This window comes from Ceratina calcarata, unplaced genomic scaffold (assembly GCF_001652005.2).
Source record: "Ceratina calcarata isolate Rehan_Ccalc_2016 unplaced genomic scaffold, ASM165200v1 scaffold301.2, whole genome shotgun sequence".
Taxonomy (NCBI): domain Eukaryota; kingdom Metazoa; phylum Arthropoda; class Insecta; order Hymenoptera; family Apidae; genus Ceratina; species Ceratina calcarata.
Window position 1 is genome coordinate 762307 of NW_017152577.1, and position 15257 is coordinate 777563.

General features: G+C 45.2%; 1 protein-coding gene across 5 annotated transcripts in view; it reads left to right on the plus strand.

The window, feature by feature from the left end:
- Positions 1 to 15257, plus strand: part of Neto (Neuropilin and tolloid-like) — a 72405-nt gene that overhangs the window by 47898 nt on the left and 9250 nt on the right. For all 5 annotated transcript variants that reach the window (XR_003389066.1, XM_018023349.2, XM_018023347.2 and 2 more), the window contains 4 exons: positions 6766 to 7026; positions 9460 to 9617; positions 9957 to 10209; positions 11852 to 11967. Coding sequence is in view for 4 of the 5 variants with exons in the window: in XM_018023349.2 (XP_017878838.1) it covers positions 6766 to 7026; positions 9460 to 9617; positions 9957 to 10209; positions 11852 to 11967 (788 nt within the window). In the remaining variant the exon portion in view is untranslated. The remainder of the gene's footprint in view (positions 1 to 6765; positions 7027 to 9459; positions 9618 to 9956; positions 10210 to 11851; positions 11968 to 15257) is intronic.

Genomic DNA, 15257 nt, shown 5'->3' on the forward strand with positions numbered 1-15257 from the left:
TGAAACGCCGATCGAACCCACTTCCGTTCCGCGGGGTTACGGAGAGAATGGCTGGAGCAGCAGTTCGTTAAACGGATACGCTCGATCTCCCTCGAGATAACGAGACCAAAGGGCGCAACTTCTTTTCTAATTACTCCGGAAACGCGGCCTATTTATTCCATCGCGTGTCCATTCCGTTGAAAACCACGGGGCACACGGTGTCTCCACATAAATTCAGTAAAAATCAACATTATTTCAGCAAATAAATAATCCCGAACTCGCCACGAGAATTTTATCCTTGCACGACTTTAAGAGACCGTATAGAATATAATAGTCGCAAAATCCTTTCATTATTCACCGTCTAATAATCAGGAAGCCGCGAATCATCATTCTTGCTAATAAGCGGCATGATTCATGTACGACTGGTGAATTATTAGCGTAATCTCTGATTGCCTTCGGCCTGATGGGCAATCGATATCGAACGCAATGTCCGTTATCGATCTCAGTTATCCGCAGTCGAACTTTCGGCAGTTGTTGGAAGTCGAATAACGGAGACATCTTGTATCCGAGTGAAACGAGCGGAGTTCGGAGGAGAGTCAGATTGGGAAGGTTTCGATGAAAAGTTTGATCGCGCGAGAACACGAAAATGCGCTGACCCAGTAGCGATATTTCTTTTTTTTCTGCAGAATCTTTTTTAACAATTTCCTCCTCGCTGTCTCGTTACCTGTAACCACCAATTCACTGCCGACGGGCTGCAATTTAAAGCGCGTCGTCGACTTTCTTACTTGCGCCAAGTTTCGCAGAATCGCAATAAAAACTTTTTCTCGACGCGCGGCGAAAAGGTGCTTCTTGCGTTTCGCGATTTCACAATGGGCCTTCAGCATCGGCGCGCCAATGTTCTCACCGGTGAACGTAGTATCAGGTTAGAATCGACCCTCCGAAGATGTCCCACATTTTTATTAACGCCCATCCCCGCGCTCCCCTCGTATCCGGGTCGGGGACGTTCTTGTCGCGCCCGAAGTTCCGAAGGGGTTCCAGGGTGAAACTGTAGCACGGCAAAAAGTAACGAGTGAGGGAGAAAACGCTGAAGATCGTTCTGTTCGGAGAAAAGGAAGTCGTGGCTGAGTTCCAAAGTGGACGAGCAAATCAAGTTATCAACCACTCAGGAGGTAAGGGGCCATCAAAGAACCGTTTAATGCGATCCCACGTAAATCAAGAACGACCGCCCCTCTGCCGTCTCCGTGTTTCGTGGAACATCGAAATACTCTAAAGGCCCGAACGGAGGTGCGTCTCTCTGCAACGGAAGCCATTAATTGCGGCAAGACACTGCTTGTCCTTGAACCGAAATGGCGTTAAAGACCACCCACGATCTGCCTCCGCCATCGATCAACTTTCCTCTACTCGAGGAACTTCCGTACCAAACGGGAAGAAACACCTATTCAATCTACCGAGTGTACTTGCTGGCAAATCGTTTAAAATGAAATAAAAATTCGAACTTAACACTAAATAACGTAGGAGATATGAAATAACAAGATACCGAATAAAATGGAACAATCTTATAAATGAATATGGTAACGGAGAACTGTGAAGCTAACTCTCTCACAGGACATTTTTAATCCGAGGATTACGTGCGATTTTACGACCTCTATCATGGGAATAACTCGTTGGAAATCGACGAATTCGTTCGTTGGGACAGACACCGCAGTTAACCATGATAAAGTTCGCGCCGGTTAATTCCTTCTTGCGGCTCTCCATTGTCCCCGCTTGTTCCGTGACGAGTGGCGTCGTCGAACGCGTCCTAACTGCAATGAATCACTACGAAAAGCGGAAATCTCGAGCCGGCTGCGACGCGTTTAACCGAACTGCGTCCATTCTCCTATACATCACCCACGGTGACAAAACGAGCGGGTGTCCCCGTTCGGATTCATCACCCGTCGTAACCGTAAGAAAACCGAACATTGTTTTAATCTGGTTATCCGCGCGACAAGCGAACCGAACATAATACGAGGCCAGCACAAAAGGAACAGTCCGAACATTTTGCAGGGGACGATTTATTAAGAGACGCGGTGCACATTTTTTAAATCCATTGGATCGGAAGACGACTTTTATAAATAACGTCGTGGAACAACGAAAACGTTTCACAGTTCTAATAGTTTTATTTGAAACTGTCGATTGTCGTGTGCTAAAGCTTATACGATAATGCCGCAGCTTTGTTAGCTTAGTACGATATGCTAATTTCTTCTCTTGACCCTAGAGATAAAAAGGGTTTGGACAAAATCCAGTAGATAGAGGAGCGGACCCGAGTGGCGAAAAGTTTTATCGATTTATATCATTGAAGCTGGCTTTTTGTTCTTCCTCCGTTCTCGAGATCGAATCAAACGTCGAGGAGCACGCGCGTCCCAGAGTACAGATAAAGAAGAACGCCGGTACATAAAATTCCTGGCAGGATCTGTCTCGACAGCCCCTTCTTAAGGGCGTATCTCCGAAAACGGTCGGTTTTCATGGCGGATCACGCTGCGCCCGTTCACGGTCACCCCGTCGTTGGGAACTCGTTTAAACGTTCTCCCCGGTTGATGCGAATGTAAAGGAACAGTGCTCCGCTCTATTTCACGAAGCCGTAGCGTCTTTAAGCCGCCTAATACCCCGTAACGTGAAGTATAGCCAGGCTGCGTTAACCCCCTTTGTAAAATATAGTCACAACCTCTGGTACGAGCGCCTTGGCAAACGTTTTTCGCGGCATCCCGCTCATTGGTTTCTACCTCGTTAATAAAAACCGTAAAAGCGTTCCGTTTCTTTTTTACACACCGGGCGAGATCACGCTGGGCTAAATAAAATTTAACGAACGCGGTTTCCCCTTTTACGCCCGGTTGAACAACACCTCTAATAATTTCCTCGTCGTCCGATATTAATCGCCGCGGCGGCGGCGCGAGAAAAACTGTTCCCCCATTGCGGTTACCCATTATCGCTGACCATTCGGCTGGTTTGATGGCGGTCCTCGGAAAATGGATACATTATACGAATCCGGGTGTATCACGAAGGAGGGTGGCGCATCATAAATCGTGCCTCGGCAAAAAAATAAGTTGGGGGACAAGTTACAATGGTGAAACGGTTTCCGTAGAGGATTTAACTCGGACAAAAAAGCAAGCAACGGATCTTCTCCTCGAGGTCCAGCCCCTTTTATTCCCAAGGAGAAAATTGAAATAAAATCGCGATAAAGTTTGCTCGTTCGCCCGTGAACACGGAACACCAGACTGGATATTTATTCACCGTCTCCTTAAGCTCTTAAATGCACGAATTCGCGAACGCGTCGCTGCCACGTGCTGCGATGTTATAATTTCACCGCTTCAGAAACAGGAATCACCGCCGATCGGAATTGAATTTTCACAGCAACGAAATATGTTAGCTCGACGAGGAAAATAATTAAGATGGAAATCGTGAAAAAAGGAAAAGATGGAACGTTGTAAAACCGACGACGACGACGACGTCGTTCCCGAGGCTGACGTTATAATGTTCGCGTCATAAATTTTGCCATTTCCCTCGAGAACCATTTTCACGGGAGTAAAAAAAAAATAGGAGACATTAACATCGTAGCCAATCATCGACTCGCGTGTTTAAATACACATCATGTTCCACGATATGAATAAGAAAATTGTATTTCCCACGGAATTTAATGTCGGCTCCGTGTATAAAATGACGACGATAGGCAGTGACCCAGGCTCGATGAAATCTGGTTCCATTTATATAAAATCGGATTCGTTCGAAAGTAAAGATACGTGTTTGGTTTGCGATACACGCCGCGGATTAGCGGAGCGTCTTGTTTGCTCTCGATTTCAGCGACCGATGGTGCGTACATTGCTTTTCATCGTGCGAAAAATTTCCGTCTACGAAGTTTCGCTGGCGATAAACATTTCGTTTGAAAACCATTCTCGCAAAGAGTTTCTAGAACAGACCGGTTTAGCTGATTGAGCTTGGAAGCAACACACGCCTTTATACTCCTACTGTGGAAAAATCCGTCCGAGCGAATAAGGAACAGTGAAATCGTAGAGAAACCAAGGAATTTCGGATTTCGGAGTAAAAAAGTTCGAACGCGTTTCTTTATTCTAGTTTTCACGATAGCCGTTTCCCCAGGCGAATGTGTTGTTTTGCACAGGATGATCGTTCTAATGCGTTCCTTTCTAGATTTCATCGCGAGGGACCAAACGTTGGATCAGAATCAAATTTCCACCAAAGAATTCCCAATCGATTTTCGATAAGATGCCATATTTACAAATTAAATTCGTAGCCAGGTTATATAAAACTACGAGGAGGAACAGGAATAAAAGTAAAGCAGACGGTACGAGTAATAAATGATTGAACATTAGAAAACCGGAGTTACAGGGAAAATTACGTGGTAGCAACGCGACGGTCGTGGCACAATTCCAAGACAGATGATCCCCCAAGGAATGCCGGGAGAGAACATGCTGCGGTACACGCTAATATCGCGGTTGCGCGCGTAACGCGCTCGGATACTCGCGCATTCCTCGGATCTCGCGAACCGGAGAGAAGAGAAGTTTCGTACCGGTGACGGAAACCGTTCGTTCCGCGCGTAAGTGGCATTCACGGTGGCTGAAACGTCGCGGAAATTCGCGTTAAACATTGACAACGCCCGCGAGCCTCGACTAGTGAACAGATATTACAGACGGTTGAACCATCGCTGAAATTTCTCGTCTCTGACGTTTAACAACTGTTCATCTCTGGTGAAGCGTAATTTCTAATATAAATCTCAACGACATAGTTGTCAGTTGTCACGTGTATTAGAGGATGCCTCTGTGAATAGTGAAGCAAATGACTCGAGCAGGAAGCAGATTTTTGTAAAATAAAGGAGAATCATGAGTAGTTAATGATTACAAATAGGAAACGGAAGGTGGCACAATTTAAAGATAATGAGGCGTGAAAGTAGCGGAGGCAGACGGTTCGGATCCGTGAAAAAATGCGATCGACCGTTCCGTAACTAGAATACCGGGACATTTCCATGCGGACGACGGCGGTTTGGGGGTGGGATCGCCTCCGCTTTAGAGACGCTTCTTCCCTCTCCAAGAAAATGCTCGCGACGCAGACGCTTTCTTCCTTTTTTTTTCCCCCTCGATCCCTCACTTCTCCTTTGCTGATAGAACGCGGGTTTCATCCGAACGAGCGACGACTGCGCTGAGAATCTACTATTCAAAAGAGAAACCCAGAAACGTTCGCACCATTTTCCTCGCACCTTGCGTGACAACTGAAATCATCCTCAATGACGGTTTCCACCCCGTCGCCGCGATGAATTCCTTCGAACTCCGTCCTTCGGACGGAAATGGCACGCGTGGGTCGGTCTCAGCCGATGGCCAAAAGTTTCATTCACAGCGCGGCATAAATAGGCACCCGTGAGCGAAAATAATAGCATCTTACGCGAGTACGATGCTGGGAAAAACGATAATAATAACTTCGCCACTGAAACGCTTGAATTTGCGGAAAGATCGTTTGACGAACTGCGCTCGTAAGTCGCGGTCGCACCCGGTATGTAATTTTCAGATAATTTCCTTAGGAAAGACCCGTGGGTGGGAGGTACATAAATTGTAGCCCAGCGCGAACGGCAATACGGAGATATTTTATTCGCAAACACCGAATATTTACGAGCGTACCTGCGCCACATCTCCCGGAGGCTCCCTCTCTATCGCTCTTTTATTTCATAGATACGCTACCACCTCCGCAGAGAGTTACGGTATTAAAAGGCTCGCCGAACACGATCCGAAAATTTCGCGTACTCGGGCCCCGATTTCAAAGGGAGAATCTTTGTTTCCCGTTCAAATAATTATACGGAAAGAGCAAGCGATTGTTCGATAGTGCGGAAATTACCCGCGAATCGAGCAAAGGGTGGTTAGATCTGATACTCACCCGCAGGCCGCGAAATCCTGCTGGTTCTATTGGATTGAGCCGAGATAAAATGAAATTGTAACGATCGACTCGCGGCAAATAATTCCCATGATAATTCTCGACCGGTGAAAGTGAAGGCGGATTTGGAACCCAACAGCCTCGTTGCAGATTGCATCGCGCCGGAATTTATACGTTAAGCACAAGCCGTTTGATTTTTACGAATCGCGCGTTAACACGTTCCCCTGGGATCACGTCGACGATGACGCAGTCTCTGATTTATCGCGAAAAACTCGTCGCCGGGAATGAAAAACTCAGTATCAAACAGGATTTTACACGAGATCGTGGTTCTAATCAATAAACCGCAGATTTTTATGCCAAAAATCCGATTTAGTAAAAATTTTCATTAATCATTGAAACTATAATGTTGCTGTTATTTATAAATCGACTTTCATTTTAAAATGTCCCATTACAGCGGATAAAAATCGTGGCGGAAAAGTACCGTGTACTCCGTGTGTGAAAAAAATTGCGTGACAACCGCGACGAATATCCTGGCCAAGTGCCACGGCGACGAGGTTCCGAGGCTAACGACATTAGAATATTCGTCGTGCAAGTCGTATAGGATCGCAGGGAACTTGAACGATTCATCTGAGACTCGATTTTCAGTCCTTCACATTTTTCCACTTTCCAAATAATTGGAAACGTTACCCGTCTATTCGAATTTCCTCGCCAACGGGAATTACCAATATGCGTAGAATTTCGATTTAAAAAGAACGACAGAAATGACAATGGACCCGTTCAGTCGACTCTAATCACTAGAAAAATGAGAAGTTCAGGGAACAACGCCATGATGCTACCCTCTCTAACGACACAATGGGTAAAGTCGTTTCTCGTTTCCAGCGAGCGAAGGTATGCTGCTGAAGCTCGACTTTCGGGACGTGTTCAAGCTCGAGGAGAGCGCCAACTGTCGTTACGATTTCCTCGAGGTACGTGACGGCCAGCACGGCTACTCCAATCTCCTCGGCAGCTTCTGCGGCAGGAATTTCCCCCCAGAGATCACGTCGAAGACCAGATACCTTTGGCTGCGATTCTACAGTGACGAGAGCATCGAGGACAAGGGATTCAAGGCCGTATGGACTATGATTCCGAGACCGACCTATCGTAAGTCCACGGTATTACGATATTCCTCTTTTTTTCCGTCACGTCACGTTGCCACCGAATGCCGTGCGACACTTTCCTTACCCAATTTAAAAAATCTGTCACCGCGGTTCGAGATTATGGGATACGAGAAAAATAAAATGCTCGAGCAAATATTGGTGGGTAAATAAGAATATCAATAATCATATGAAATGAATTACTTTTTGATTTCATTACTTCATGATTGTTTCGTATGAATTTTTCATTTCATTTTACTGAATGAATAAATTGCTATAATGTAATGAATTAAAATTAATGGATGGTTTTGTACCAGGAATGTTTTATATAAAAGTCTTAATGACACACTGTCTGTGTGTCTGAAAAATATTTGAAGCACATCGATTACTTACGGCAATTGGTTTTTAACAAGCTTAAACGATTTTAACCAGAGAAGACGAGGAGATATTCGAAAGAATAACATTCGTGGGTTTTATCAACGTTGGGGGATTCCACCGGGCTCTGTAGTTCTCGGTGGAGAAATTACGAGACACTTTAGGAATAGATGAATTCACGGTGCAGGCGCGGATGGAGACCAAAATTAATTCATAGCTACCAGGACGAACGAGAACACACCCACTACCGGGTAGGAGCTATCGAGGCTCTCCATAGATCTCTTTTAGTGGTGTCTTCCGCAACGCAGCGCGACCTCCTCTAATTCATACGGATTATGTGACAAATCACGTTGAAATTTTATTCGTAAAAGTGAAACACACGTGTGGAATGAAAATTTGTACGTCAATTTAACGCGAGCATAAACAAGCCAACGAGCTTTATACGTAGTGACTATTACCGTGAAGGAACTGAAGCGTAGAATAACCTTTTTGTCGGTGTCTGTTCCCCAACGAGCCGTTGTTACCTAGTGTCGATGGATTTTACGGTGCTGGAGAGGCACGAAAGTATAAGGGGAACGAGCGAAATTTATCGCACAGCGAAACGTCGTTCGCCATTCATTAAAAACAAAAGCGATTGGCAAACGGGTGGCTCTCAGATTAGAATTCACGTTCGGGCATTAGCCCCGGCGAATATGTTGGGCAGCTTCCAATCCGGCCGGGATTCCCCGAGCCCGCGATCTCAGCGCGAAGCTTTTTTATCTTGTACGCGATAATAAATCGCAGATACGTGGACTCGTGTCGAAAAACTAGCGCGCTCGACTAAAATAACGTTCGTCCACAAGTCCAAGTGCTCTTTATCAAGAACCTGACAAATATTTTATCGAATGAACGATCGTAGTAAAAGCAATTAAATAACCTATGTAATTGTAGTAATACGTTAAATCATAAAATAAATCATAGATACAGTCAGTTAAATCATATATAGAATTCTTTCGATTATTCATTTTTTAATATCGTTCATTTTACAAGCTAAAAATGAAGAGCAATATAGTATCGATTAAACGGTAGCAATTTCGAAATTTCTATCCGGACTGATGCGGAAAATTAGAGAATGCTTCAGACACGATAATTGGAATCCAATAAGTCATACAACAAATCGTAGATTAAATCAGTACAGTTAATCAAGTGATGTGTGCAATTATATTATTCATTTTTTAATTTGTTCGTTCATTTTACAACGAGTTAAAACTTATGAATAGCGATATACAATCGTTTAAACGGTAGCGATTTCGAAATTTCTATCCGGATTGATTCGGGAAATTGAAGAGTGCTTCAGACACATGAGTTCGAGTGTAGTTTGTAGTAACGAAGCTTAATAGCATATGAAAGTTTCGCTTTTGCAGATAGTTCTATAGGTAGAATCGATAACAGCGGTGAAATACGTACTCGATAGATATATCGTAACTTGCTTTGTTGAATAATGTCCCGTTCCCGCGGAAAAGGCCGATACGTACCGGAATTACCAGAACTCGGCTATTCATCCGCCAGGCCTCGTACCGTTCATTATTCCCGCGCATTTGAGCCTCGCTTGAACGCGATGAATGCCGTTTAAATATCGCGTCGCTCTCTTAACACGCTCCAAAACGCCCGGCTTTCTATCCGCTCTTTAACGAGAGAGCCAAACATTAAAACGTAGGTTGCTCAAATTCAAGAACACTCGCGAGAGGGGAAATTAATCAGACACCGAGGGCGGACACGGGTTCGGTGAATCTTTTCCCACGTTTCATTCATTTCCTCCACCCCCTCCGCTAGCCTTTCATTGTGCCGGCCGGGACTGCCGTTATATAACGCCGATTCGGAATGGAAAATTAATTATATCGCGAACAATGGCCGCGTGCATTTTCTTTTATTTCTCTCCCCTATTCTATTCCCTCTCTAATTTTTCTACGAGACGTGCCGAACTCCGCCGGCGGATCGGAGAATGGGACACGCGAAATGTAAACGCCCTACGCGACGGCGACGCTCTAGAGAAAGTGTAATAGACTGTAATAGGTGTGATTCACAGCGGGAGTGCCACCGGAACCGGAACCGTGCGTAAGGAACGTGACCGGGATGCAGGCGATCATTAACAGCGACGACGTGCAAGACAGGAAGAACGCGTCCGTGAAGGAAGGCATCTCGTTGGACTGCTTGTGGAACATCACGGTCAAGGAGGGGTGGAAGGTAAAGTCAAACAAGATATCGATTCGAATCGTCAGTAGAACAATCACCGCGGCACGTCTGAGAGTTCATCTATGAACGCGATTGAAATTGTACGAGATTCACTTTGTGCCTTTGACACGGTACGGTCAAACGAAATCACGCCCGACGGAAAAACGGCACTAATTGTGACCGTTCGGCCCGTCCTCATAAAATGTACCGCCTAATTGGTGGAAATCCTTTGAGCTTTTCACCGTTCGTCATCGCCGGTGACGGAGGGCCGAACGGACGGGCGACGGAAGGGGGGAGGCTCGGGAGCCTCGAAGCCAGAGCTTTATCGCGGAGGACACGTACAACTTTCAGATTCAGCTGACGTTCCCGGATCTCAGCTTCAAGCTGCAACGACCGAACGAGTGCGACGCCAACTTCGTGGACATATTCAAAGAACGCACTGACATGTCCTCGAGAAAGAAGAATTTCTGCGGCAGCATTGCCGACACCGTCCTCATCAACACCAATACCGCCTTTGTCAGGTTTTACGCGGAGCCTAAAGCGTTGAACAGCAGCTTCGAGGCCGTGATGACAGCGATCAGGGACAGAGACCCCGGGGACAAACGTGAGTGTTCGCAACCATACATCCTATACGATTAATTGTTCAACGCGACGAGCTTTCACCGTGATATCGTCGCCAATATTATTTCGCAACGCGACCCCCCCTTCGGGAGGCTCGCTTCAAATATCATTCACAGTCGGAACATTATCGCGTTGTTACCCGTTGTTTGCTTTCCAATCGCGTGCTCGCATCCTGATCCGATACTCTCCCCGTGTACAATCACCCAATACCTAACGGAAATTTTACGCTTCCCTAAGTGAAACCCGATATTACACTAGACGAAGATACGTAATCGTATAACGAACATCCAACCCGACAATTAACCACATATTCGAAATGTAATTAAGAACAATGAACGCAAAGGCAGGCAAAGAATACGTCGACTGATCGGATAAAATTATTAATTAATACTGATTTTCGGTAGGAGCAAACGTGAAAATCGACATTGAACGTTACGCGAGAGGACAAAAGGCGGTTGTAACCTAATTATATCTTTTAACGAGACAACATCCCCTGATAATAGAGTTAGCACTAGTAATTGGCTGGTCTTTCACGAGAGCGCGAACAAGAAAGTTTAATTTCCATTAGATGGCACGGCGCGCGAATATCACCATGGCTCTTTGTTCGCGGCACGCAAGTAATTTCGATGTTAAGTTTCATTAAATTTAACAGCGGTGTGCTTCACGCCGGAAGCCGTGGAATAGAGAGATACGGTCTAATGGAGATCAGGGAATTAATGTCTGGCGTGTTTTATAGGCGGGCCCGAGGAAAAAAATGAGTCAGGAGCGCGCAATTAGGTAATTGCCGTATTAATCGTTATTACAGCAGTTGCATTTTTCAAAGTGCTAGATTGAAAAACATGATTCGTTTATCCTTCATCGGGAAGATTTTCAAAATCCGTGAATCCTTTGTCCCTGCTTAAGACTTTCTAGTTTTGACTTGATTACTCGTGGCGTACGAAATTCAAAGAATGAACTCAACGATTAAAGTTGGACGAGCCAACGGCAGCCTGTAGGTCGGTGGCCGATAATTACGACGATATCGATAAAAAGACATAATCGGCTTAACCGATTCATATCTCAGGAAATAATCAGTCGAGGGGAGAGGGACACCAATTCTATATTAATGGAGACAGAGACTCGGCTGAATGGCAAATGGGGTAAAGCCTTGATACGGTTACGCGTACGAAATTCTCTCCCCGGCACGAGAGGAATTCCTGTCCTCCCCCCTCCCCCGTGCCGCATCCACCGCCTAGGAACTAATATCTTACGAGTGAGTTGCCCAAGGACTCGAGCAAAATTCACTTATTTTCGCTATCTCCCACGGCGATAAGATTTTAAATGAAAATTTCTTTACCACCGTTACCATCCCGTTCGACCGTGTTACACACATATGAATAGCGGATCAGCCCTTCACTTCCCGTAGAATTCGATACCGTTTTTCAAATCCGACCGACGCCACTTTTCCCTTGCGGCGCTACTTTAATGCCGCGGGAAAGGTAACAGCAAAAGGCGTTAAGGGATCTCGCTTCCCTTTAAATCTCACGTTAATGGAACAGTAATCCTAAGACGTAACTGGCAACTAAAAGACGAAGGTACCTTATACTATGGTAATTAGCGTTCTCCTCTCTTTTTTTTTGTTACAGCTTGCGCCGACGACGAATACTACTGCGAGGACGCGACTTGCATTGCGGCGGAACTGCAGTGCAACGGCAGAGTCAACTGTCGTTTCCGTTGGGACGAGGAAGATCAGGCTTGCAATGTGAGTCGGAAAAGTTTAAGCATTTAAATGTTTACCGATGTTTAAATAAAATCGTGGAACCGAGTTCGTTTACGCGAGGCGACGTCAACCCTTGCCGCGTTATCAGCTGATAAACGAGCATCTTGAAGCGAAGTTGGCCTTGTTTTACGTATTGCGATGCGAAACAGGGAACTACTAAATATCTCGAAGAAACTTTAAGGAACCGTGAGGGGAAGAACGGACGGAACCGGACTTTAATAAGATCTCTTCGTTTTCCATTCTCTAACTGTTGCGACTAACACAACCCATTCGTGGAGTTCCCATTGTGTACCAGCGAGTACTTGACGAGAAGGGATTGCGATGCTTGTCCAGGAACAAGTGGATGAATTCTTCAGCGTGTTCGAGTACACACCGTAACGTACTGTATCAAAGAGGACGAACGTCAACTATGACTGTTTGATAAGCGACGCGATAGTCGTTCGTCGGGGAAGTGTATTCTCGGCTCGGATTTTCTCGATTCTCCGACCAGGCACACGATATGCACGTTGCCTAGACTTAATCGTCTTCCACCCACGCCAATTAATTCAAGAGGGATACCACTCCTATCTTTGGAAGGCAACTCCCTTCCTATTCATTAGCCAAGCCCTGTCATCATCATTTCGTCGTTAAACTACCCTATAAACTGTTACGAGGCTCTATACCGTTATTTCATGATATTAACGTAAACATTTCCACTAGGCAATTAAATCGATTAATACATACCGTCAAATTCGGCTATCTGAAATTAGCCTTTCTTCGCTAATGAACCACGGGAATTCTGTATACGCGATCCTAAACCGTGACTTAATATCCCGTCTCCATCATCTCGTCCTATCCTATCTCGTCGGTTAATTAATTTATTCAAACCCGCTTTTACCCGGCTGTCCGCCTAACCTCCGACTGACCCGTGGCTCCATGATATCCGACGTGCCTATAACGGAGGGTCGAGTTCCCGTTTACGGTAGAAGAAACAGTATGCGCTTTTGGCAACGCACCAGAACCCCGAGAATAAGACAGCCGCCAAAGGAATATTAATCTAATGGTAAACAGTATCACCCGATGTGCTACCGTTCGACCGTGTACTCGTTTCCGAGCGGCGTCTTTGACAAGAACACCCATGGGTGCACCTTACATCAGAGACACTGGTTCGATTCCTTGTACGACGCGATTGAGACAACGACGACGATTGTCTTCCAGTAATCTCATTAACCGTTTCGGAATCCCGTTTCTATGAGAAGCCTCATCCTCTTGAGGACAAACGACGTTTTTTAAACCAATTAGGTCTCCTCTCGAAACTTTTATACCATCTTGACAAATAGGAAAACACGATTGTCGAATCGAGTGTCTGCTCGTTAAGGCCGAATCGAAGGAAGACAATCGCGAGACTCTTTACTTCCTTCGTAGTTAGAAAAGTTAAGATTAAAGAGAGAGTGGCCACAAATAAAGTTACGGCGGCGAGTTCCAACCGGGGATGAAACGGTAACCCCCATTTAAGCCGCAAAAACTAGATTCTCCTCTCTGCGGTCACTTGTCCCGTAATATTCAACCGTGAGATCGCGAACTTCTTGTTTCTGGCCGGTAGGCCACGCTAAAAAGGTTATCCTCTTGAGAGCCGGACTGTTCGAGGATTCCCTTTGTACCTCGCGCGATTTATCGGGGACGTCACACCCGCGCGCAAAGCTTTTTCCCATTCTACTCTGGCTGACGACGCACCACCGTCTCGTCGCGGGGGATCCATTTTTGTTTTACTGCGGAACTCGACGAGCGTGAAACGCGGCGGCGAAGGTACAAACGAGTCCGCAGTTAAAAACCGTGTCTGACCGGCGTTTTTAATACACCGACGAAAAATGTTTTTACTCATGCAACGATTGCTTTTGACACGACTTCTTTCCCCAGTCGCTCCAAACGCGTCTGGATCTCCAATCCGTATCGCAATTTCTAATTCCGCTAAAAATGTGATAATTTCTTTGGTAATAAACTCCGCGCGTATTCATTCTACGATTACCATGTGCAAACGATTTCACGGGCCAGGGTCCGGCAAAAAGCGAATGTATAAAGCAACCGTCCCACCCTTTTGCATTTAATCTTTTAGAGGGAGAATTACGCGAAAGAGCGAGAGACCTTTTTATGCGGAGGACAAGCTAGACGAGAAGAACTCTATAATACGTTTCAGAAGGGCAGTAAAATGTAATGTGACAAATGTAAAAATTTAACCTTGTTATTCCAACGACGGTATACGAGTGCATACCATTCGGACTTAAAACGGTAGTAAGCGTAAAACGTAAAGGAACTGTGTATTTCACTGATGTACGGAATTAATAAAAATTTATTCGTCAATTCCTCGGTGGGAAATGAAAAATCGAGGCGTATTGCGTTTACGCACCAGATCTCATCACCAACCCCTCGCTCGCACGGTTCATTGCCTCCCTTATTCCCTGTACTCGGAAAGGCTTCCGTTATCCACCTGGCCGTGTCTCATGACTGCAATAAAGCACGACAAGATTGCGCGCGACGATAGTGCAGATCGTTCGCATGGGAACGCGGCCACGAAATTGACGGCGGGAAAACAGAGAACGCACGACGACGAAATCGCGACGCGCGGGTACCAGCCGTACGTCCTATCCAATTTTATTTCCCTCTAATGGAAAGTGCACCCCCGTTCCATTTACGTCCCGCGCTCCCACGGAAATACTAATGGAAACTGGAGAAGAAAAAATTCGCGATAGAAAATCGAAATTTCCATGTTCGTTGCCCTATTAAATCCCGACAGGCCATTTCAAATCGTCTTAACCAGCCGATTTCAATTGTATAAATTATAATATGATTTCTATGCTAGATATTACAGTCGTTACGAATAGTTTGATTCGCACCTGTGAACCCTAGAAAAGAAGGCAGGAAGAAAGGAACGACTCGAATAAGCACGATCTTTTCACGATTGATAATATACTAACGCCTAGGCACACTATTACCAGTTACTAACATAACGCAATTTACTCAAAACAGCGTTTTAGATCTACTTGATTAAGTTTTAATAAATCCCTTTAATATCACGAATCGAATCCATACTCTAATTTCTGTTTGATTATAACTTGAAAACGTATGTACGTATCATTGTTAAAATTTTGCGTCGTGGAGTTAAAGATGTATTGGCTATACAGTCAATCCCAAAAGTTTATGCACTTTAGAAACGCATTTTTTAAAAAGAAATCAGACGTCGGAAGAACATTGCTAATAATAAACAACAAAAAAAAATTTTCGATTTCTCCGAGATT